Genomic DNA, 25,966 nt, shown 5'->3' on the forward strand with positions numbered 1-25,966 from the left:
CCTCTGATTCCACACACAACTTCCCACTACTATCCTTGATTGGCCCTAATCTAACTCTAGTCATTCTTTTATTCCTGATATACCTATAGAAAGCCTTAGGGTTTTCCCTGATCCTATCCGCCAATGACTTCTCGTGTCCTCTCCTTGCTCTTCTTAGCTCTCCCTTTAGATCCTTCCTGGCTAGCTTGTAGCTCTCAAGCGCCCTAACTGAGCCTTCACGTCTCATCCTAACATAAGCCGCCTTCGTCCTCTTGACAAGCGCTTCAACTTCTTTAGTAAACCACGGCTCCCTCGCTCGACAACTTCCTCCCTGCCTCACAGGTACATACTTATCAAGGACACGCAGTAGCTGCTCCTTGAATAAGCTCCACATTTCGTTTGTGCCCATCCCCTGCAGTTTCCTTCCCCATCCTACGCATCCTAAATCTTGCCTAATCGCATCATAATTTCCTTTCCCCCAGCTATAATTTTTGCCCTGCGGTATATAACTGTCCCTGCCCATCGCTAAGGTAAACCTAACCGAATTGTGATCACTATCACCAAAGTGCTCACCTACATCTAAATCTAACACCTGGCCGGGTTCATTTCCCAGTACCAAATCCAATGTGGCATCGCCCCTGGTTGGCCTGTCTACATACTGTGTCAGAAAACCCTCCTGCACACACTGGACAAAAACTGACCCATCTAAAGTACTCGAACTATTGTATTTCCAGTCGATATTTGGAAAGTTAAAGTCCCCCATAACAACTACCCTGTTACTCTCGCCCCTGTCGAGAATCATCTTCGCTATCCTTTCCTTTACATCTCTGGAACTATTTGGAGGTCTATAAAAGACTCCCAACAGGGTAACCTCACCTCTCCTGTTTCTAACCTCGGCCCATACTACCTCAGTAGACGAGTCCTCAAACGTCCTTTCTGTCGCTGTAATACTTTCCTTGATTAACAATGCCACACCCCCCCCCTTTTACCATCTTCTCTGTTCTTACTGAAACATCTAAATCCCGGAACCTGCAACATCCATTCCTGCCCCTGCTCTACCCATGTCTCCGAAATGGCCACTACATCGAGATCCCAGGTACCAACCCATGCTGCAAGCTCACCCACCTTATTCCGGATGCTCCTGGCGTTGAAATAGACACACTTTAAACCAGGTTCTTGCTTGCCAGTGCCCTCTTGAGTCCTTGTAACCATATCCCTGACCTCACTACTCTCAACATCCTATACACTGGCACTACAATTTAGGTTCCCATTCCCCTGCTGAATTAGTTTAAACCCCCCCGAAGAGCACTAGCAAATCTCCCCCCCAGAATATTGGTACCCCTCTGGTTCAGGTGAAGACCATCCTGTTTGTCGAGGTCCCACCTACCCCAGAAAGAGCCCCAATTATCCAGGAAACCAAAACCCTCCCTCCTGCACCATCCCTGCAGCCACGTGTTCAACTCCTCTCTCTCCCTATTCCTTGCTTCGCTATCACGTGGCACAGGCAACAACCCAGAGATAACAACTCTGTTTGTTCTCGCTCTAAGCTTCCACCCTAGCTCCCTGAATTTCTGTCTTAAATCCCCATCTCTCTTCCTACCTATGTCGTTGGTGCCTATGTGGACCATGACTTGGGGCTGCTCCCCCTCCCCCTTAAGGATCCCAAAAACACGATCCGAGACATCACGAACCCTGGCACCTGGGAGGCAACATACCAACCGTGAGTCTCTCTCGTTCCCACAGAACCTCCAATCTGTTCCCCTAACTATGGAGTCCCTAATGACTAATGTTCTGCTCCTCTTCCCCCTTCCCTTCTGAGCAACAGGGACAGACTCTGTGCCAGATGCCTGTACCCCATTGCTTACCCCTGGTAAGTCGTCCCCCGCAACAGTATCCAAAACGGTATACCTGTTGTTGAGGGAAACGGCCACAGGGGATCCCTGCAATGCCTGCTGGTTCCCTCTCCTTCCCCTGACGGTAACCCATCTACCTACTTCTTTTACCTGAGGTGTGACTACCTCCCCATAACTCCTCTCAATAACCTCCTCCGCCTCCCGAATGATCCGAAGTTCATCCAGCTCCAGTTCCCTAACGCGGTTCTCGACGAGCTGGAGTTGGGTGCACTTCCCGCAGATGCAGTCAGCAGGGACACTCTTATCGACCCTTACCTCCCACATTCTGCAGGAGGAACATACAACTGCCTTAACCTCCATTCCCACTATTCTAAATTCCCAACAAATCTACTGAAAAACCAAAAACAAAAAGTCAAAACTTGTTAGGTTAGCAATCCTACGGACAGAACTTCTTAAATAAAAAGCTTACCTTATCAACACACCAGAGTCCTTTTTTTGGTTAGAAGAGGAGGGTGGGTGGGAGACACTACACATGTAGTGTCTCGGGTACAGCCACCACCCAAATATATACTTTTTACTTACCCAGCAGTCCCCTGGTCCTCCGAAAACAAAAGGGAATTCACTTTTAAACTTACATTGAAATTGACTTCCCAGCTGTAAGCCCACTCCCGCACCTCCGTTACTATCAAAGCTGCAGTCACCGAAACTAAAGGAAAGAGATTTTAAACCAACCAAATATATACTTTTTACTTACTTACCCAGCAGTATACACATTATATGCTTTTGGGGAAAGGGTTGAATAAAAATTCACAGCTTATTTTTGGAGATTGGTTGCTGCACTTAGTGAAGTGTTCTTTTATCTCTCGGCCCAAGATTCAAATCCAAACTAAACTACAGATTTAGGATCCTGTTTGAAAACAGGTTGGCCAATCTCAACCCAATTACTGGAAAGTATGAGACCAATATACAAACTTCCATAATTTTGCACTAAACTCAGCCACCTCTCTAGAGAGGTTGCATACTTCTTCAGTGGCTTTATGAATGATTGCACCACTCAGTTTGATTTGAGCCATGAAGATTCAGAAAGTCCTCGTTGCACAAAATTTCTTTATTTCCCCTTTGTGTTATGAATTTGTTTGCTTATTGCTGCCAACAATACATCGAAAGGGCCAAGGTCAGTTATTACTAGCTGTTTCTACTAGGTGTATAGATTTTGCATTATAGATTTGGTAATAATTGCAACTCAGGCCAAGATAGATATTTCCATAGTTTTGGAAGTTCGTAGTATACAAGGTTAGTTTGTTTGCCTTAGATTTGTTGGGGAGAAACTTAGAAGGTATTTTAAGTCGGGCTATGGTCGTGTAGTGGTTATGTTACTGGACAGAGACCTAGACCAATAATCCAGAGAATAAGTTCAAATCCCACCTTGGTAGTTTAAGAATTTGAAATCCTTTTTTTAAAATATAAATCTGGAATTAAAATCTGATAGTAAAGATGATAATTCTTGTAAAAATCTATGACAGCCCCCCATTTTACTTTCATTTTTAGTTATTTTTTCTTCCTTTTTTTTAACTTTCTTTTTTACATTTTTTACAATTTTTTTTTTGCATTTATTTCATTTCATCTTTGTTTGTTCAGTTTGCTTACCCACTGTTTTTCTTCAGGTTTGCACTTGCTGCTGTTCAATATTCAGTGTATTTACACCTAATCTGTACTAATGCTTTGTCTTTCAACACACCATTAACATATTGTTTGCCTTTGCTCCGTGACCTTTTGGTCAGCTATGTGGCCTGGTCCAATCTAGACCTCCTTTGTTATCTCTTGCCCCACCCCCACCTCACTTGCTTATAACCTGTGACTTTTCTAATATTTGTCAGTTCCGATGAAGGGTCAGTGACCCGAAACGTTAACTCTGCTTCTCTTTCCACAGATGCTGCCAGACCTGCTGAGTGATTCTGGCATTTCTTGTTTTTGTTGCTTGTAAAAATCTAACTAGTTTACTTATATCCTACAGGGAAATTGTTTTGAATGCAGGACTAGTGTTGGATAATTCCTTCCTTATCCTTTTTAATAACAAATTTGAAAGCTATAGACAGTAATATGTTTGACAATTAACTTCATTATTTATTGTTTCAAAACATTCATTTTAAGACTTCATATGCAGTCACACGGAACACAAAAGTCCGAGTGTATCAGGCCTGTGTCCTTAGTACCTTGCTCTACGGCAGCGAGGCCTGGACAACGTATGCCAGCCAAGAGCGACGTCTCAATTCATTCCATCTTCGCTGCCTTCGGAGAATACTTGGCATCAGGTGGCAGGACTATATCTCCAACACAGAAGTCCTTGAAGCGGCCAACACCCCCAGCTTACACACACTACTGAGTCAGCGGCGCTTGAGATGGCTTGGCCATGTGAGCCGCATGGAAGATGGCAGGATCCCCAAAGACACATTGTACAGCGAGCTCGCCACTGGTATCAGACCCACCGGCCGTCCATGTCTCCGTTATAAAGACGTCTGCAAACGCGACATGAAATCGTGTGACATTGATCACAAGTCGTGGGAGTCAGTTGCCAGCATTCGCCAGAGCTGGCGGGCAGCCATAAAGACAGGGCTAAATTGTGGCGAGTCGAAGAGACTTAGTAGTTGGCAGGAAAAAAGACAGTGGCGCAAGGGGAGAGCCAACTGTGCAACAGCCCCAACAAACAAATTTCTCTGCAGCACCTGTGGAAGAGCCTGTCACTCCAGAATTGGCCTTTATAGCCACTCCAGGCGCTGCTTCACAAACCACTGACCACCTCCAGGCGCGTATCCATTGTCTCTCGAGATAAGGAGGCCCAAAAGAATGCAGTCGTACACTCAGCCTACATCTCAAGTCCTAGTAGGGATAGGCAGCAACCATGTAAATTTAGTGCTGCCTCCACAATTAAGTGATAGTGGCATGCAGCACAGTGTGACCCGTGCTGCTGGCTGACTGCACGCACAACCGGGGGCCTAAGAGCATGTAAGGCTAGCATGTGTTTCAGTTAACCTTCAGCTCTTAAAGGCAGTCTATCCCTCTTAAAGAGAAGCTGGACTGGTTAACTGAAGGCTGCAAATAACTCGTATTGATACAGTCAAATTGAAGGAACATGGAACACCAGGCCAGGGAGAGGGCTGCAAGATTCTCAGATGAGGCACTGGTGTCGGTGGTGAAGCGTCAAGGAGAGAGGCCTTGTTTCTGTTGGGCAGGTGGGGGGTTGTGGGGGGCTGGTGTTGCCAGGAGGCCCTTAGACCACACTCTCCGAAGGGTATGGGAACAGGTGGCAAGGGATGTAAATGCGTGGAATCGGGCCCTGGCAACAGTGCAGGAAGAAGTTTAATGACCTCACACGCATGGTCAAGGTCAGTGAATGTATCCTTTTATCTCCTTTCATACCCACCAAATCACCAGTCTCTCGCACTGCTCAATGCATCACATTGTCATCACTCACCCAGCAGCACTCAGTACCATCAGGTCTCATGCCAAACATTCACATACTCCTCCTCACCCACAAACACCTTCCACTGAGACCAGCCTCACACCCACCTCTTGCTGCCTCTAGATACTTCCAGCTACTCAGCTATGGCAGGCACATCACCCAAAGTGCCACACTAACACTGACACCCTGGCAAAGTCTCCTGACCTTTCATCCTACTTGACCCTCCTTAGCAAAAATACAATGAACTGTCCTTGTCTGGAGTGATAGATAGCATACTGGGAAATGTTGCTGATGCCTCACCATCTGGTCTGGAAGGACCTGGAGGCGTAAAAATTGAGTGCGATGTTAACCTTTATGGCCATTGCCAGGGCCTTCCTCGCCCTTCTGTGAGGTTTTTGCTTGGGTTAAAGAGGTGACACAGTTCAGTGACCACCTCCTTATTAAACCTGAATCGCCTCTGACGCTGCTTCTGGGTCTGATGTAGTTGCGAGAAGTGCTCTCAAAAAACCCTTAGTGGGTAGGGGCTTCTGTGTAGAGCCCTCCTTCTCCCTCATTGTAGAATTTCCCCTTCTGCATCCTCTGCTCCATTTCCTGGTCATGTTGTAGACCCAGAGGCGCTGTCACTGCAGCTCTCATACCTAGGTAAGTTTTTTTTTAATTCATTCCTGGGACGTGAGCATTGCTGGCCAGGCCAGCATTTATTGCCCATCCCTAATTGTCCTTGGGAAGGTGCTGGTGAGACACCACCTTGAATCACATCAGTCCATGTGGTGTAGGTACTCCCACAGTGCTGTTAGGGAGAGAGTTCCAGGATTTTGCCCCAGCGACAGTGAAGGAAAGGTGATATAGTTCCAGGTCAGGATGGTGTGTGACTTGGAGGGGAACTTGCAGGTGGTGGTGTTCCCAAGCGTCTGCTACCCTTATCCTTCTAGGTGGTAGTGGTCACAAGTTTGGAAGGTGCTGTCAAAGGAGCCATGGCGGGTTGCTGCAGTACATCTTGTAGATGTTATACACTGCTGCCACAGTGCACTGGCGGTGGAGGGAGTGAATGTTTAAGGTGGAGGATGGGGTGTCCATCAAGCAGGCTGCTTTGTCCTGAATGGTGTTGAGCTTCTTGAATGTTGTTGGAGCTGCACCCATCCAGGCAAGTGGAGAGTATTCCATCACACTCCTGACTTGTGCCTTGTAGATGGTGGACAGGCTTTGGGGAGTCAGGAGGTGAGTTACTCGCTGCAGAATTCCAAGTCTCTGACCTGCTCTTGTAGCCACGGTATTTATATGGCTGGTTCAGTTAAGTTTCTCGTCAATGGTAACAATCAGGTGGGGCATTCAGCGATGGTAATGCCGTTGAATATCTAAGGAAGATGATTGGATTGTTTCTTTCTTGTTGGAGATCGTCATTGCTTGGCACTTGTGTGGCGTGTGCATCACTTGTCACTTATCAGCTCAAGCCTGAATGTTGTTCACATCTTGTTACATGCAGGCATGGACTGCTTCAGTTTCTGAGGAGTTGCAAATGTTACTGAACATTGTGCAATCATCAGCAAATGTCTCCACTTCTGACCTTATGATGGAGGGAAGATCATTGAAGCAGCTGAAGATGGTTGGGCCTTGGAAGCTACCCAGAGCAACTCCTGTAGTGATATCCTGGGACTGAGATGATTGACCTCCAACAACACAACCGTGCTAGGTTTGACTCTAATCAGTGGAGAGTTTTCCCCTTGATTCCCATTGACTCCAGTTTTGCTAGGGCTCCTTGATGACATCCTCAGTTAAATGCTGCCTTGATGTCAAGGGCAGCCACTCTCACCTCACTTCTGGAATTTAGCTCTTCTGTCCATGTTTGGGCAAAGGCTCTAATGAGGTCTGGAGCCGAGTGGCCCTGACATAATCCGAACTGAGCATCAGTGAGCATGTTGTTGCTGAGTAAGTGCCAATTGATAGCACTATTGGAGACATCTTCCATCACTTTGCTGATGATTGGGAGTAGACTGATGGGGCAGCAATTGTCCAGATTGAATTTGTTCTCCTTTAGTTTTTTGTGGACATATCATACCTGGGCAATTTTCCATTTTGTCGAGCAGATGCCAGTGTTGTAACTCTACTGGAACAGCTTGACGAGGAGCTCGGCTAGTTCTGGAGCAGAAGTCTTCAGTACTACACCTGGGATGTTGTCAGGGCTCGTAGCCTTCGCTGCATCCAGTGCCTTCAGCTGTTCCTTGATAAAAGTATGGAGTGAATCGAATTGTCTGAACACTTTCATTTATGATGGTGGGAACCTCAGGAGGAAGCCAAGACAGATCATCCATTCGGCACTTTTGGCTGTAGATGGTTGCAAATGCTTCAGCATTGTCCTTTGCACTGACGTGTTGGTCTCACCCTTTATTGAGGATGGGGATGTTTTTGGAGCCTCCTCCTCTGGTTGTTTAATTGTCCACAATCATTCATGACTGCCTGTGGCAGGACTGCAGAGCTTTAATCTGATCCTTTGGTTGTGGGATTGTTTAGCTATGTCTATTGCATGCTCCTTTCACTGCTAAGCATGCATTTAGTCCTGTGTTGTGCACTGGCTCTCAAACATCATCTCCAGAAATACAGCATAGTGCTTCCACAAACTCAGCCTCAGCATAAGTAAATCGAAATTACCTACCTGCCAATTCTGGATTGGCCCTTTTAAATAACTAGTTTAAAGCGCACGGGATTGGGGGTAGTGTATTGCGATGGATTGGTTGGCACACAGGAAACAAAGAGTAGGGATAAATGGGTCTTTTTCCGAATGGCAGGCAGCGACTAGTGGGGTACCACAGGGAACAGTGCTAGGACCACAGCTATTCACAGTATATATTAATGATTTAGATGAGGGAACTAAATGTAATATCTCCAAATTTGCAGATGACACAAAACTGGGTGGGAGGCTGAGTTGTGAGGAGGATGCCGAGAGGCTTCAGGGTGATTTGGACAAGTTGAGTGAGTGGGTAAACGCATGGCAGATGCAGTATAATGTGGATAAATCTGAGGTTATCCACTTTGATAGCAAAAACAGGGAGGCAGATTATTATCTGAACGGCTATAAACTGAGAGAGGGCAATATGCAACAAGACCTGGGTGTTCTCGTACACCAGTCGCTGAAGGTAAGCATGCAGGTCCAACAGGCGGTAAAAAAGGCAAATGGTATGTTGGCCTTCATAGTGAGAGGATTCAAGTACAGCAGCAGGGATGTCTTGCTGCAATTATACAGGGCCTTGGTGAGGCCACACCTGGAATAGTGTGTGCAGTTTTGGTCTCCTTATCTGAGGAAGGATGTTCTTGCCATAGAGGGAGTGCTGCGAAGGTTTACCAGACTGATTCCTGGGATGGCAGGACTGATGTATGAGGAGAGTTTGAGTCAGTTAGGATTATATTTGCTGGAGTTCAGAAGAGTGAGGGGGGATCTCATAGAAACCTATAAAATTCTAACAGGACTTGACAGGGTAGATACAGGAAGGATGTTCCTGATGGTGGGGGAGTCCAGAACCAGGGTTCATGATCTAAGGATATGGTGTAAACCTTTCAGGACTGAGATGAGGAGAAATTTCTTCACCCAGAGAGTGGTGAACCTGTGGAATTCGCGACCACAGAAAGCAGTTGAGACCAAAACATTGCATGCTTTCAAGAAGGAGTTAGATATAGCTCTTGGGTTTAAAGGGATCAAAGAATATGTGGCAAAAGTGGGAACAGGTTACTGAGTTGGATAATCAGCCATGATCATAATGAATAGCAGAGCAGGCTTGAAGGGCCGAATGGCCTACTCCTGCTCCTATTTTCTATGTTTCTATGATATCAACTGTTCACTTGCTTCTGGTGCTCACGGGATGCTCGCATGAGTGTCCTTCTCGAGATGCTGCACCTCCCAAATTGTGTCAAAAACAGCTGATGGCACAGTGCTCACTCCCAGAAGGGCGATCAGTTTACATACTGCCATCTCCAGTGGTGCTACGGATCCAAATCTCGTACCCTATATGTATTTTAGCCTGACAGTCCTTTTAGCTCCATATTGTATCATTAATGCCAACTAGCTTATTTATTTAATAATCTATATGTGCCAATCCTTAGAGAATACAATGCCTATGGCCCTGAGATTCATCCTTCTTCAATGTTATCAGTGTCATTGAGGGAAAAAGATAGGTTTTGCAAGCACACAGTTTAAACTAATTCTATCTACATTGGCTGTTGTGTCTTTGTTCTGTATTAAAATAATGTGAATACATATCTATATTCTTACAGCTAGATCTCGTTTATGTTGAAATTATTGATTGTGCCTAGTATATCGTTGCTTAGGGTGTATATGCTGTTTACATTTCCCTTGTGAATACTTGGAGGAAGTAATTGTTCAGAATATTGATTTATTTTTCTCATGTGCAGCATTAAGAAGTACCAAATAAATGTTTTACTAATTCAGTTCTTTGAATAAAAGATGTTCCATCAGCGTATTTTCCATCCTGCACTTCTCTTCTCATGTCAAACTCAGCGCAGGCTAGGAACTGAATCTGAAATCTTCATAGCCTTTATGAAACAATATGGTGCATTGATCCACTGACTCGTAGAGTTACAGAGTTTGTGTTCTAAATTATTATGACTAAAATGTAGTTTCCCCAATCTAAAAATAAAGTGCAGATCTTATTTGTGTTGGTAACTAAAACAGGCTCTCTGTCCAAATATAGCCAAGCACTTAATGAAATACTCTGCTGGTGAGAGTAAACTTTTCAGTTTTAAAATTAATTTGATAAAGCTAAAATATGATGTCACAAAATCTTGGTTCAAGCCGGCTCTAAGTACACCAAGTAAAAGATTGAAAACAATATTTTCCTTGTTGCAGAGAAGCCTCATTAATTTGTTAAATTCAAAGAGTGAGATCGTCCGGCAGTATACAGCACGACTGATCAATGGTTTTGCATCGCTGTCACATGGTAAGTTTTGTTTTATTTGTATGCCCTGGTTGACAGCTATCTGAATTTCGAAAAGTCTTATTTTTTAGCTTATGTAATTACTCCACATCTACAGTAAAACTGATCTATTAATAATCTGATGAATATTCTGATGAAAGGTCATCAACCTGAAATGTGGGAATGGATTTTTAGAAGTGTCGAGGTCTGAATCTGAGGCGGGCAGGCGCACAATTTGAGGCCACTGTCCTCCATGCCTGTTCATCGCCACGATCCCAACCCTAAGCCATTTGAATGAGGGTCAGCAAGTGGCGGGCAGCCAATTGAGGACAATTATTGGTAATTAAGGAGCTTATTAAGGCCCCGTTCCCATGCCAACTGGAATTTCTAGCTGTGGGCAGCCCATTGCTAATGGATCATGCAAGGGACTCCACCCCAGCTCCCAAAACCATAACGCCCACTGGGCCACAGCTGCGGCTGCTGGCCATCCTCTGGAGGGATTGCCTCTCCAGGATTGTGGCCAGGCAGCTGTGGCTTTTTAAAAAAAATAAAAATAACTTACCTCCACTTGTCTCTCACTGTTTCCATGTTCGCATCAGCAGCTCCCACCTTGACTGGTGAGACTGACTATCTCTAAGTGCTGGAGAGTCTCCCATTGGTCCTCCAGCATCGGGAGTCCGCCCGCTGTTTCTGGTTGGATGGCGAGCCCACTTCCTGGCCTTTAATTGGCTAGAGCATTGACGATTGTGATGGGTGTGCCTAAAAGTACACCATGCTGGGTCAGGATCCGGAACGAGTCCTCATTTCTGGCTCCCAACCCCTGATTGAAAATCCAAACTGTTAACTCTGTTTCTCTCTCCACAGATGCTGCCAGACCTGCTGAGTGTTTCTAACATTTCTGTTTTTATTTCCGATTTCTAGCATCCGCAGTATTTTGCTTTTGTGTTATTAATGATCTCTTTTGGCACGGTCCAACAGTTTTGTTTTGTCTCTTTTTGTGTGTATTAGGCCGAACGTATTTGGCACAGAGCACAGTGTTATTGAAGATACTTGAAGAAGCACTGGAGACTGAGGAGGAAGATTCCATAACTAGAGAAAATGTGTTAGGAGCTTTACAGAAACTTAGTCTCAGGTGATAATAACTTGCATTCATATAGTGCCTTTAAGGTAGAAAAAAAAAACAAGGTGCTTCACAGAGACAGAAAATGAATCCTGAGCCAAAAATGGAGATATTAGGAGGGATAGTCATAGTGTCATACAGCACAGAAACAGGCCCTTCAGCCCATTGTGTCTGTGCCAGCCATCAAGCACCTACCTATTCTAATCCCATTTTCCAGCACTTGGCCCGTTGCCTTGTATGCTGTGGCGTTTCAAGTGCTCATCTAAATACTTCTTAAATGTTGTGAGGGTTCCTGCTTCTACCACCTCTTCAGGCAGTGTGTTCCAGATTCCAACCACCCTCTAGATGAAAAAATTTTTCCTCAAATCCCCTCTAAACCTCCTGCCCCTTACCTTAAATCTATGCCCCCTGGTTACTGACCCGTCAGCTAAGAGAAAAAGTTTCTTCCTATCTAATCTATCAATGCCCCTCATAATTTTGTATACCTCAATCATGTCCCGCCTCATCCATCTCTGCTCTAAGGAAAACAACCCTAGCCTTTTCAGTCTCTCTTCATAGCTAAAACACTTCAGCCCTGGCAGCATCCTGGTGAATCTCCTCTGCATCCTCTCCAGTGCAATCACATCCTTCCTATAGTGTGGTGCCCAGAACTGTACACAGTACTCCAGCTGTGGCCTAGTTGGTTAACCAAAAGTTAAGTCAAAGAGGTGGGTTTTAAGGTAGGTCTTCAAAGTGGAAAGAAATGTGAAGAGGCGGATAGGTTTCAGGAAGAAATTCAGAACATGGGGCTTAGAAGTTTGAAGGTGCAGCTGCCAGTGGTGTGGTGAAGGGAGAGGGGTGCAGATACATGAAAGCTGACCCTATGTCTTTAAATGCTATAGATATGGAAGAGGAGGGAGCCATGGATAGATCTTTGGGAGACTTAAAAGGTAATTGTGGAGAAAAGGGAAGAGAAGCCTTTGTTGAGATACTCTGGCTATGACTGGATAGGTAATGAGTGGAACCACATGAGAGGAGAGATGCTGGAGGAGGACGGAGTGGCATAGCTAAGGCTGCAAAGAGGATGAGAAGGATGATGGATGGAAAATCACCACAGTCACAGAGGACTGTCTTCGTTTTTGGAGTATCATACTGATTCGGTTCATGAGCTGAACTGATTGCCTCAAAGTAGAAAGCTGATCAGAACTATACCCTAGTTGGATTGATTGTGGAATTTTCTGAGATAAGCCGTGTTTAATTTGAAAGTATCATTTAGTATAATGGTGTGGTGCTGTAGCACCACATGTCCTTATAATACTCTGTGCCACAGAGCTATTAATATCGTAAAAGCAAGATGCAGCATAACACCAGCAAGCTCCTAGTCTCACAAGCCCACTGAGGAAAGTGCTGAGCAGAGGCAAGCAGATCTCTGTACGGAGGACAAATTTGAAGGTGAATCAATCGAAACTTCTGTTACTCCTCCTCGCAGACAGTTATAAAACAGCCCTGATAGAGGCAGTTGACATTGTTGGCAGAAAAATGGTTTGGAGAACTTAAAGAAAGAGACATGGAATAAAGAAAAAATGTGCTGCTGTCATCTTTGGACGCTAGATAATATTTGTTTGTAAAGGATTTTGCTGCCAGATTTTTTTTGAACAAAAAATATTTAACTCCATATCCAGGTTCATTATTCACTATTTCTATTGTTTCCATTTTGTTCACCAAGCAGAACCCTATTTACACTATACTTGGTTTGTGACATTTAAGGGGGAATATTAACCTACCTAGCGGTTTGGGTCAGGTGAAGGGGGGCGGCGGTGTGAGTTGAAGTCTGAAAAGTCTGTTTTCCAACCTGCCCATTTCTGGCTTTAACTGAGGCTGAAAGGTGGGCGGGTGACCAACCTGCTCCATGGAGGTGGTTTGGCAATTTAAATATAATGAGTTGGCAAGCTTCGTTGTCATTCTGGTTTACAACTTTAACTCTGGTTAAAGTTTTTCCCAAGCATGGGGAAACCTGGCAGCATCTTCGAGGCAAGGACTTGGCGGATTCAGGATGTGAGTGCCTTTACATCTACCTCCTGGATCCAGGTGCCTTTCTGAGAAGCCTCCACAGTTGGGCACACAAGTACCCCCATCGACCTTCCTCACCGCCCCCCCCCCCCCGACCCCCCTGCCAGCACCGCCCCCCCCCCCCACCCCCGGCAAGACATTCAATGTGAAAACAGTTTGAAATTACAGCCAAGTGGCCATGCTGTTCAATATGACATCTGACAGTGTTATTTTGGACAGTGAATTTAAAAAATAAGCTGAATGCAGTGTTATCACTTTTTGCTAAATCTAGAACCAAACAGGGTCAGGATAGCAGCAGAGCAGGAGAAAGACTGTGAATGCAATTCTGATATTTCCTTCAGAGAGTACAAGCGCATAAAGAATAATGCTGTTACATAGCATTTGCCAATCTAAATGGTTTGTTTTCTGGTATTAGTAATTAAAAAAAAATTGTAACTGGAATGCTCCTATAAACCCTTGTGATATTGCTATCAAAAACGCTTTTTACTTTCTTTTCAGACGAGCACTGCAGTCAGCTATGGTTAAAGATAACATTATATTTTGGCTGCTGAGTGTACTGGAGGACTCTGATTCACTGTCGGATTACACTTTGGAATACTCTGTTGCACTTTTTATGAACCTCTGCCTTCGGACCCAAGGTGTCGTATAACATCACTGGCCAGGCAGTGAACCATTTCTGTCATTGCACAATGATGAATCAAAAGAAATAAATGGAAGATTTTCTCTGTGCACTGGCTGTAGCAAAACCACAAAGACATTTATTTAGAAAATGCTCATCTTTTGTCACGTCTGGTACACAATGGAAATCTTCTTTTGTAGGTTGTGAAAGTGCATAATTTCTGAATCATCCTGGAACACCACAACAGCGGGTTTCTAACACAGCACTGGCAATTCATGCTTGTAACTTTCAGTGTGCTCTATGTGTCCAGGTTTTATCCAGATGTCCAAAATAGATTTTGTTGTGTTTCAGATTTACTGTTTTTAATCCAGGAGGTCTTTTGTATTAAGACACAACAATTTAAGCTAAATTCAGTTGAACAGAGGTTAAGTCCACAACATACAGCATCTGGGGATGCTGATTAGGATTCAGCACATAAGGAATTAGGCCCAGTCAAAGCATCTATCTAGGATGGTATTTTTCACCTATCAGGAACTTTGTGGCATATTTTGATTCTTTCTTTCTTTGTTATTTTCTAGGTTATGTGGGTTGTATGAAATAGGGTGGAATTCGCAGAAAATGTTACTTGTTCATATTTCTTTGTAAAACAAAAACAGCCTATTGGTTTAGAATTTACCCAAACTCACTGAAAAGTTCATCAGTCCACACTTTGGAAGATATGAAAGGTTACAGTCTTTGGTTTGCATAACAACATTGTAATCACCTGCCCATCTTTCTCTACCCCCCCCCGGCAACTCCCCAGCACCGCACCCCCAATCACCACCACCTTTTTCATATGACTAACGTTAGGCAGGAAAGGTGAACGCCTGATCATAAGTACACAGAGTCTACTTAGGGCAGAGTCCAGTGTGATGAACCTGAGTGACTATCAGTGCAGACCTGAAATTTGCAACACCATCTCTTTATCAAACCTTGAGTTTTTTCAAAAATTGAAATGCCGCCAGCAGTAAGGACTCGGAACCACATGAAGTCTCATGGCATCAGGTCAAACATGGACAAGAAAACCTCCTGCTGATTACCACCTACCGTACTCCCTCAGCTGATGAGTCAGTACTCCTCCATGTTAAACAGCACTTGGAGGAAGCACTGATGGTGGCAAGGGCACAGAATGTACTCTGGGTGGGGGACTTTAATGTCCATCACCAAGACTGGCTCTATAGCACCACTACTGACCAAGCTGACCGAGTCCTAAAGGACATAGCTGCGAAACTGGGTATGCGGCAGGTGGTGAAGGAACCAACAAGAGGGAAAAACATACTTGACCTCGTCCTCACCAATTTGCCTGTCGCAGATGCATCTGTCCCTGACAGTATTGGTAGGAGTGACCACCGCACAGGCCTTGTGGAGACGAAGTCCCACCTTCACATTGAGGATACCCTCCATCGTGTTGTGTGGCACTACCATTGTGCTAAATGGGATAGATTTCAAACAGATCTAGCAATGCAAAACTGGGCATCCATGAGGCGCTGTGGGCCATCAGCAGCAGCAGAATTGTACTTAACCACAATTTGTAACCTCATGGCCCGGCATATCCCTCGCTCTACCATTACCATCAAGCCAGGGGACCAACCCTGGTTCAATGAAGAGTGCAGGAGGGCATGCCAGGAACAGCACCAGGCATACCTCAAAATGAGGTGTCAACCTGGTGAAGCTACAACACAGGACTACCTGCGTGCCAAACTGCGTAAGAAGCATGTGATAGACAGAGCTAAGCGATCCCATAACCAATGGATCAGATTTAAGCTCTGCAGTCCTTCCACATCCAGCCATGAATGGTGGTGGACAATTAACTAACTGGAGGATGTGGCTCCACAAATATCCCCATCCTCAATGATGGGGGAGCCCAGCACATCAGTGCGAAAGATAAGGCTGAAGCATTTGCAACAATCTTCAGCCAGAAGTGCCGAGTTGATGATCCATCTCTGCCTCCTCCTGAAGTCCCCAGCATCACAGATGCCAGACTTCAGCCAATTCGATTCACTCCGCGTGTTATCAAGAAATGACTGAAGGCACTGCAAAGGCTATGGGCCCTGACAATGTTCCAGCAATAGTACTGAAGACCTGTGCTCCAGAACTTGCCGCGCCCCTAGCCAAGCTGTTCCAGTACAGCTACAACACTGGCATCTACCCTGCAATGTGGAAAATTGCCCAGGTATGTCCTGTACACAAAAAGCAGGACAAGTCCAACCCAGCCAATTACCGCCCCATCAGCCTACTCTCAATCATCGGTGAAGTGATGGAAGGTGTCATCAACAGTGCCATCAAGCGCCACTTGCTTAGCAATAACCTCAGTTTGGGTTCCGCCAGGGCCATTCAGCTCCTGACCTCATTACAGCCTTGGTTCAAACATGGACAAAAGAGCTGAACTCGAGGCAGCATTTGACCGAGTATGACATCAAGGAGCCCTCGCAAAATTGAAGCCAATGGGAATCGGGGGGAAAACTCTCCGCTGGTTGGAGTCATACCTAGCGCAAAGGAAGATGGTTGTGGTTGTTGGAGGTCAATCATCTGAGCTCCAGGACATCACTGCAGGAGTTCCTCAGGGTAGTGTCCTAGGCCCAACCATCTTCAGCTACTTCATCAATGACCTTCCTTCAATCATAAGGTCAGAAGTGGGGATGTTTGCTGATGATTGCACAATGTTCAACACCATTTGCAACTCCTCAGATACTGAAGCAGTCCAGCAAGACTTGGACCATATCCAGGCTTGGGCTGATAAGTGGCAAGTAACTTTCGCACCACACAAGTGCCAGGCAGTGATCATCTCCAACAAGAGAGAATCTAACCATCTCCCCTTGACATTCAATGGCATTACCATCGCTACCATTGACCAGAAACTGAACTGGAATAGCCATCTAATTACCGTGGCTACAAGAGCAGGTCAGAGGCTAGGAATCCTGTGGCGAGTAACTAACCTGACTCCCCAAAGCCTGTCCACCATCTACAAGGCACAAGTCAGGAGTGTGATGGAATACTCTCCACTTGCCTGGATGGGTGCAGCTCCAACAACACTCAAGAAGCTCGACACCATCCAGGATAAAGCAGCCCGCTTGATTGGCACCCCTCCACAAACATTCGCTCCCTCCACCACCGACGCACAGTGGCCGCAGTGTGTACCATCTACAAGATGCACTGCAGCAACGGACCGAGGCTCCTTAGACAACACCTCCCAAACCCACAACCTCTACCAACTAGAAGGACAAGGGCAGCAAATGGATGGGAACACCATCACCTGCAAGTTCCCCTCCAGGTCACACACCATCCTGACTTGGAGCTATATCGCCCTTCCTTCACTGTCACTGGGTCAAAATCCTGGGACTGCTTTCCCAACAGCACTGTGGATGTACCTACTCCACATGGACTGCAGCAGCTCACCACCACCTTCTCGAGGGCAATTATTCCTCCTGATCTTTAACTTGAGGTAATCGGACTAAGAAGCTCACGAGAGGGAAATCTTTTGTGTTCACAATCAATTTACATTTCTTTTCACGGCTGATTTCCAATGAGGAGAGGAGCTCCTATTCAAAACAGGGCACCTTATTCATTGGAGACCCGCGTTGTAATTACTTTTTTAGCGTAACAGTATTGAACAGTTGTTAAAATAGATGTGGACAGTGGGACTTGTGTGTATTGAAGATAAAAGTCAGCTCTTTGCTTCTAGGCATCCATTTTGTACATGACCAGTTTCCATTTGAGACAAATTTTAAAAGTCCACGATATAGGACAATTGCAGATAATTGTAGTAATTCAGGTACTCTTGCGATTCTTGTGTTGTTAGAATGGCACTAATTTGGATAGAAAACACCACTGCTTTTAAAAGTATCCAAAATCATTTTAATCCTTTTGATTAGTTAGTATTATTTCTGATTCTCATTGATATAAATGAGAAGAAATGTGTTAGAATCCAGACGTGGCCCTGGTTATGATGTTTATTGCAGTATATAGGAAACATGATCAGGATAACCTACTATGTTAATAATCAAACAGACCTGTTTATGCTCTAATCACATTTCATAAATAAGAACCTATACTTCAACCAGCTAAAGTCTAAAGTAAACATATTTGACTGCCTTTCAGGTAAACGGAAATGTATAGAAGATGGAAGACGAGTGTTGAAAGTGTTGTCTGATCTTCTGGGTCATGAAAATCATGAGGTATTATCTCTAAATATATGATACAAATCTCAGTATTTACTTCTGTTTCTGGAAATGACTTAACTGACTTTTATTGTTATGATGTGCTCAATGCTCTTCCATGGCACAGTTCAGGGGCAGTCTGGAGTTGTGATGTCTGACTGATTTGTCTCTTTAAAACCACTGCTTGCATATTCCCTGTGGAGAAGTGGCCTAAACAAGCTAATTGTTGCAGAAAGTTTTTGTAAATTGGCAGCTACTTGTAAATTCCCCAGTTGGTGCCCTTGGGAAGAGGCCAGATCTTCAAGATCAGAATAAACAGTGGGAAATGGCTGATTTTTATATAGATTATAGTTGAAGTGTGGGAAAATGGCGCACTGACACGGAACACAAAAGTCCGAGTGTATCAAGCCTGTGTCCTCAGTACCTTGCTCTATGGCAGCGAGGCCTGGACAACGTATGTCAGCCAAGAGCGACGTCTCAATTCATTCCATCTTCGCTGCCTCCGGAGAATACTTGGCATCAGGTGGCAGGACCGTATCTCCAACACAGAAGTCCTCGAGGCGGCCAGCATCCCCAGCTTATACACACTGCTGAGTCAGCGGCGCTTGAGATGGCTTGGCCATGTGAGCCGCATGGAAGATGGCAGGATCCCCAAAGACACATTGTACAGCGAGCTCGCCACTGGTATCAGACCCACCGGCCGTCCATGTCTCCGCTTTAAAGACGTCTGCAAACACGACATGACGTCCTGTGACATTGATCACAAGTCGTGGGAGTCAGTTGCCAGCGTTCGCCAGAGCTGGTGGGCAGCCATAAACGCGGGGCTAAAGTGTGGCGAGTCGAAGAGACTTAGCAGTTGGCAGGAAAAAAGACAGAGGCGCAAGGGGAGAGCCAACTGTGTAACAGCCCCGACAAACAAATTTTTCTGCAGCACCTGCGGAAGAGCCTGTCACTCTAGAATTGGCCTTTATAGCCACTCCAGGCGCTGCTCCACACACCACTGACCACCTCCAGGCGCTTACCCATTGTCTCTCGAGATAAGGAGGCCAAAGAAGATCGTTGAAGTGTGATGGACACAACTAAGCACAAGCAGTAATTATGTTATAACTGTTACTTGTCTGAATATTTTCATCAAAGACATAGGCTGGAATTTTAAGCGGCCTGCAGCTACAGGCTAGGAGGCAGGGGATGGGGTTGTGCGGCGTGCCTGACATTTTCCTACCCCCAAGCCATTTTGCCCGTGGCAGTCGGGAAGTCTGGCCAGAGGCCAGTTGAGCCACTTAAATGGCCCATTAGGTGTCACCTAAGGGCCGCCTCCCACCTGCGCTGGCATTTAGCCAACATCGAAGGGGCCTACTGCCACATGGCGATACCACCAGGTAAAACCTGACAGCCTGCTAACAGGCTCGGGGTGGGGGTCTTCCTGTTTGGCCGCTTTGTGGCCCACAGAGGAGCCCCTGGCAGTAATGGCTGCCTCACAGCACAACACCCCCAACCTCCACCCTGTTTGCCAGGCCTGCCTGCCTGCCTCATTGGCCCCGGCAAGCCCCGACCCCACTCACCTTGTGTGGTAGTCAGTGTCCATTATCGCCATCTGCAGTCCCAGCACTGGCCACTGCTCCTAGGCTGCTGCTGGGACTAAGGAGCTGCCCGTCCTCTGGTTGGTCAACAGCTCTGGGAGGCAGATTGTCATACTTAAAGGGGATGGCAGACCCGACAGTGGACAGTTAATTGTCTGCCTGCTATTGAATGCAGCTGAGGGTCCAACATGTTGCTGAGTCAGGGTCACCACTATCCCCCCCCCCCCCCCCCCCCCCAAACTTTCTGGCCCATCACCGGGAGCCCTGCCCATAGAGTCCACCAAATAATCGACTGAATGCCCCTCATTTTTAAAGTTAAAATAAAACTGTCCTGAACTCTTTTGAAGCTTTATTGTGTAAGATATTACCCTAAGGAGGGTAATGTGGTCGGATGAAAATGACTTGTAATCTGATGGAATCTTCACTTTTCTCATTTCTGTGAAGAGGAACAGGATGGAGTGAGTATCTGTGTGAAATGAGGAAACTGTTCGTGTGAGAGCACAAGGGAATATGCAAGTGTGAGATCATAAATCATACAAATTGTAGCACATAAGATGGCCTTTTAGCTCATCACATTTGTGCTGGCACCAGCCCTGTGCACAATAAACTATTTTCCTGCTCTTTCTTTGTATCCTTTTATATTCTTGCTTTTCAAATATTTATCAAATTCTATTTTCAATATTTTATTACAGCCACTTGTGTTAAAGCAGTTCATGCTTTCATAACCCTGTTGGGGACAAAAACTTGTGTCTGAGAGTGAGAAATGGGGGATAAAGAGAGTGAGTTGTAGAGGAAAATACTGCAGTATTTACCAATTAAAGTTAGATTCCTTTTCCGGTTTTCTACATAAATCTGTTTTTGATTTTAAAACAAATGGATATTTCTAACAGATCCATGAAATAATCAATTAGTTCTGAGATAATAAAATTCTCTTCATTATTGTTACCAAGTACAAATTAACTAACGCCAGCTGCTTCTTTCAGATAAGGCCATATGTTAATGGAGCTTTATACAGCATCCTTGCCATCCCTTCAATACGCGAGGAGGCAAAAGCAATGGTAAGTATGGGTGTGGAGGGGGTGGGGAGAAGAAAAAAATCTTCATTTTCTGATGGTTCCTTTGACTTAGTTTCATTTTGCAAATTGTCTGACACTTAAAGGGCATGGAAGAAATTCTTCGGTGCTTTATTAAAGAAGGGAATACTGAGATGAACCGACAGCTTGAGTTTATTATAAAGCAGCTCAATTCAGGTTAGTGTACAAAAGAAGCCATGCAGGTGAAGATGTTTTCTCAATGCTCTTAGTGATCTAAAGATAGTAACCAATAGCATATATACACGTAGGGCTGAATTTTTGGGCCCCGCCGAAGGGCAGGAACAACGATGGACGGGGCCCGAAAATGCCGGCCAGTGTGCCGGTTTCCCGACCCCATTGCCGGCGCCGGCCATTTTTGCCGAGGCAGGTTCAGGGCAGGCAGGGCTACCCACCCCCACAAGGCATGTAGCCAATTAGGCTCATTAAAAGCCTTGTTAACCACAGTTAAAGAAGGACGACTGGGATTTTTCAGTCAGCCTGCAGTTTCCAATCCAACAGAGAGCAGTTTAACTGCTTGGAGACGGGCACCCGGTGGCGGGGTGGAGTTTGCGACCAGTGCTCTAGGCAGGCTGAGAGGCCCTCCTGGCCTGCCTGGGTGCGGGTTCAGCCAAAGGCTACCCTGTAGAGGGATTCCCTCCTCACCTGTCACACAGGTGGTGGCTTCGCTGATGTATGTTTTTTTTTATAGTTAAACTTCTAAGAATGTTGGCGAGAGGGCACCTCCATGTTGAAACACCCTCTCAGTTTCTTACCATCCATTGCAGGCTGCTGCTCCTTTCAAACTGGAAAGCCCTGATTGGCCCTCCATTTTTTAGAGCCTGTCGCCATGCCAATTAAGAGGATGCCTCTGTGAAAATCAGAGTGACTTTTTCCCCCAGAGGCGGGTTTGGGTCCCATGAACAGTCCACATCTCCTGTTTCCCACCGCCGGGGGGGTAAATCCTGCCCATGTTATATGTTTTATATATTACTGTATTAAACACAGCATGTAAATACATGCTCCTAATTAATTTTCAAAGTTTCTGTAAATTGGCAGACTATTCAATTCAGTTTCTCAAAATGACATATGGCTATAACTTTTAAATGCACATCTGACAGAGGAGATGCTTGAAGAATCAGATTCTGATGATGAAGAGGAAGAAGATGATGATGAAGTAAGTATAAATTTTCAAGGAATTGGTAAAAGTAAAAACATTGTCCACTTAATTTTTCGCAGTTACTCATAAAATATTCTCCGCAGCGCTGGATGTCCTTTTTGATAATGTGTATATGACCTTTGAAAAAGCTTATATTGTAATATTTCTTTTTAAACCTAGCACGATATACAGGACTAGAAGAGGCAGGCTCGAGATTTTTCCCTGCCATTTTGAATGCAGTTTTTTATCCATAGGGTCTACAGTTAGATCAAAGTTGGCTTATATTAAAGATATTGGCAGTTCTGACCAGTGCAGACAAAGCCTGGCATTGATTTTTGCTTTAACGTAGAAAATTCCATAATGACCAATGCACACAGAATTTTGTAGTTTATATATCAGTGAAAACTACCTATTAACCCAGTTCTGTCATTTGGACTGAGGAGTGCTGTAGTTTTTTTATGTTTTATAATGACGGAATTAAAAGTACAATTAGTTTGGCTCATCTGTTTGAATTTATCCTCGTATTTAATGCGAACCTTAAAAGAAATTTGCAAAAGATTTCCTATTTTTAGGTGGACAAATTCCACACGTATGTGATTTTGTTTCTGTTTACAGTCATTAGTTCAGGATGATAGGCTAGAGGCACTTTGGCACTTACAATATTAAACTGCATTTCTTTGTTTTAACCTTTTAAAAGCTGCACATCTTTCAACTGGTATAATAAATACAGAAGCAAGAAAATATGAACAACATGGTTTTTGTATTGTAAGTTTTTTGCTTTAGTAATTTATTAAAATCTCAATAACAGGGTGACCAGGATGCAATGGAAGCTGACCTGGACAAGGCTGAAATATTAAAACCTCAGCCTGGCGAGTTATCAGGAGAAAAACTACTGACAGCTGAGTATCTAGGGGTGGGTGTTCATTATCAGACATCTGGAAACACTAAGTTGAATGCTGAAGAGTATTGTGAAATATCTAAGGTAGAGGTTATTTCCTTAGAAGTTAATAAAAGCAATTACAATTTCACTCCTAACTGTTTAGCAAAGATGGACTATTCAAGCAGAAGGCGGACATTTAGGGCATTATTGCTGGGAGAGCACTTCCATAAAATAGATGCTTTGGTTGAAGGCCATGGCACTGTGCTCGTTATCCAAGTTTCTACTTTCTGACCTGACTTTATTTGCTGTATAATCTCCACTACATCATCAATAGTGAAACACTTAATAAAATTGCACTGAAAATTCAAGGGGTCACCTTCACTTTATCACACAGAACATGTTTCAAGGAGCAGATTGATTTGAAATGGTATGTGGTCAAATTCTCACGTGTAGACCTGCTTTGTAGCATCTGAAAGGGATATGGAGCCAGAGTTCATGTATCCTGGGGGATATATGACCCTTGGTTATGGCCAAACATCATCTCTGACATGCAATGGGAGGGGGTTTGGTACTATGGAGCAATTATTGTCTCCTTTTTTTAATTCTCTGGGAATTGTCCATATTTGTTATTGTATGTTGATTAAGAATGTGGTCTATTTAATTTATATTTATTGCCTTGTTTACATTATGTCGTGCCTTCTTTGTAACCTGCCCACTTGGCTTTATATAATGTTCCAATACCATGGAGTCACAATAAGAGTCATAATTGCACAGAAGGAGGCCCTTCGACCCATCAAGTCCATACCACCTCTCTAGCGTGTCCAATCAGTTCCATTCCCCCACCCTGTCCCTGTAGCCGTGCAAGTTTATTTCCCTCAAGTGCCCATCCAATTTCCTTTTGAAATCATTCATTGTCTCCACTTCCACCATCCGTGCAGGCAGCAAGTTCCAGGTCATTACCACTTGCTGTGTGAAAAAAAAAAGTTCTTCCTCACATCCCCCCCTGTATCCATCATCCAAAACCTTAAATCTGTATCCACTATTCCTTGTACCATCAACTAATGGGAACAGCTTTTCTTTATCTACCCTATCTAAACCTGTCATAATCTTGTGCGCCTCTATCAAATCTCCCCTCAATCTCCTTTGCTCGAATGAGAATAACCTCAACCAGCTTTTCCAACCTAACCTTGCAACTAAAACCCCTCATTTCTGGAACCATTCTGGTAAATCTCCTCTGCACCCTCTCAGGGGCCCTCACATCATTCCTAAAGTGCGGTGACCAGAACTGGACGTAATACTGACCTAACCAGAGCTTTATAAAGGTTCAGCATAAGTTCTCTGCTTTTGTACTCAATATATCTATGAAACATAAGATCCCATATGCTTTTCTAACTACTCTCACTATGTCCTGCCACCTTCAAAGATCTGTGCACATGAACCCCCCAGGTCCCTGCACACTCTTTAGAACTGTGCCATTTAGTCTATATTGCCTCTCCCTATCCCCTCTGCCAAAATGCACCAATCCTAAGGAGTCTTGACAGGGTGGATGTGGAAAGGATGTTTCCCCTGTGGGAGAATCTAGAACTAGGGGGTCACTGTTTAAAAGTAAGGTGTCACCCATTTAATACAGAGATGGAGAAATTATTTCCCTCAGAGGGTCGAGAGTCTTTGGAATTCTGTGCCTCAAAAGGCAGTGGAAGCAGAGTCTTTGAATATTTTTAAGGCAGAGGTAGATAGATTCTTGATAAGCAAGTGGGTGAAAAGTTTTTGGGGGTAGGTGGAAATGTGGAATAATCAGTTCAGTCATGAACATATTGAATGGCGAGGCAGGCTCGAGGGGCCAAGTGGCCTATTCCTGCTCCTAATTCGTATATTCGTAACTCACACTTCTCTGTATTAAATTCCATCTGCCACTTGTCTACCCATTCTGCTCGCCTATCTATGTCCTGTTGCAGTCAATTGGTATCATCTGGTACAAGTATTTGCCTTTATCTTTACTACTCTTTACCTATAGCTTGCTTTCTATTACATTCTGTGTGCCTGCTGCATAATGTCAAGAAAAGTTGGAAAGCATGATTTAAAATGTAATTTAAAAAACACTCCCAACATTTAATTTTGCCAAAAAATACTAGGTTGTAAAGGCTGAGTATCCCTTCATTACAAATTCCACTCGTTAAGTGTGATACCTAATTAGACTGGGTGAGCATCTTGTTTGATGAGTTGATCATTTAAAAGGCTACTGAGTTCACCTAGGCACTAACATTTTGCAGGTGAAACACAGTGGAGCCAGTCTTTGTCATACTGGGTTGAAGGTGCTATTTCAGGCACTACTGAGTGAATGTGGTTTCTAGCAAGGAAAAGTCACGAGCTTGCGCAGGATTTTATTCTTCCCCCAAGCGTCGGGTTCTGTGGCAGGGGGAGCCTGAAGATGCCTCCTGGAGAGGGTCACCACACACCCCAACGCTGGGAGGGCTCGTCCTGATATTACCGGTGGCAGCGAGGCCTCGTGGCGGACCCCCTGCCACTCGGCGATGGGACCCCAATTTGAATATTTAAATAAATTAAAATGAATGAATAAATAAAACTCACGTTGCCGCCTGATGTCCTGCTGCGATCTTTGGCCTGGTGGCTAGCACTCCCGTGCCTTCGTATCCCTGTCTGGGGAAACGAGGTGCCACACTGGTGGGGAGGGGGGAGGAGGTACGTTTATCAGTGTGGGGCGGGGGGAATGGGGTCTTTATAACGTCATGGGTGTAGGGGATGGTGGGAAGGGTTGGAGTTGAATGTTCAGTGAAGGTCAGATTGTAAAGGTGTTTTGGGGGGTGGAAGGAGGGCAAATAATTGAATTGTTATTGGGGGATGGAGAGGGGCAAAAGAAATGTATTTATTCATTTATTATTCACTTCACCTTTAAATATTTAAATTTCCAGGTAGGGCTGACAGCCGTTTAAAAATGGCGTAAGTGCCCGCGCACAGGCAGCTGACGCCATTGCTGGGGACAGACAGCCCGCTCCCTCCACATGATCGGGGTGGGGGGGGGGTGTGGTGGCCTGCCCCGGCTATTTAAATGAGCCGCCGC

At 44.8% G+C, this 25,966-nt stretch overlaps 1 protein-coding gene across 7 annotated transcripts in view; it reads left to right on the forward strand.

Moving 5' to 3' along the window:
• Positions 1 to 25,966, forward strand: part of LOC137375320 (lisH domain-containing protein ARMC9) — a 143,637-nt gene that overhangs the window by 84,586 nt on the left and 33,085 nt on the right. For 5 of the 7 annotated variants that reach the window (XR_010975986.1, XM_068042296.1, XM_068042301.1 and 2 more), the window contains 8 exons: positions 10,148 to 10,238; positions 11,223 to 11,346; positions 13,882 to 14,021; positions 18,140 to 18,216; positions 20,762 to 20,836; positions 20,938 to 21,028; positions 21,970 to 22,025; positions 22,816 to 22,989. Coding sequence is in view for 6 of the 7 variants with exons in the window: in XM_068042296.1 (XP_067898397.1) it covers positions 10,148 to 10,238; positions 11,223 to 11,346; positions 13,882 to 14,021; positions 18,140 to 18,216; positions 20,762 to 20,836; positions 20,938 to 21,028; positions 21,970 to 22,025; positions 22,816 to 22,989 (828 nt within the window). In the remaining variant the exon portion in view is untranslated. The remainder of the gene's footprint in view (positions 1 to 10,147; positions 10,239 to 11,222; positions 11,347 to 13,881; positions 14,022 to 18,139; positions 18,217 to 20,761; positions 20,837 to 20,937; positions 21,029 to 21,969; positions 22,026 to 22,815; positions 22,990 to 25,966) is intronic. The other 2 variants (XM_068042300.1, XM_068042302.1) reach the window with 2 other exon arrangements.

Source organism: Heterodontus francisci, chromosome 11 (genome assembly GCF_036365525.1).
Source record: "Heterodontus francisci isolate sHetFra1 chromosome 11, sHetFra1.hap1, whole genome shotgun sequence".
Classification (NCBI taxonomy): Eukaryota; Metazoa; Chordata; class Chondrichthyes; order Heterodontiformes; family Heterodontidae; genus Heterodontus; species Heterodontus francisci.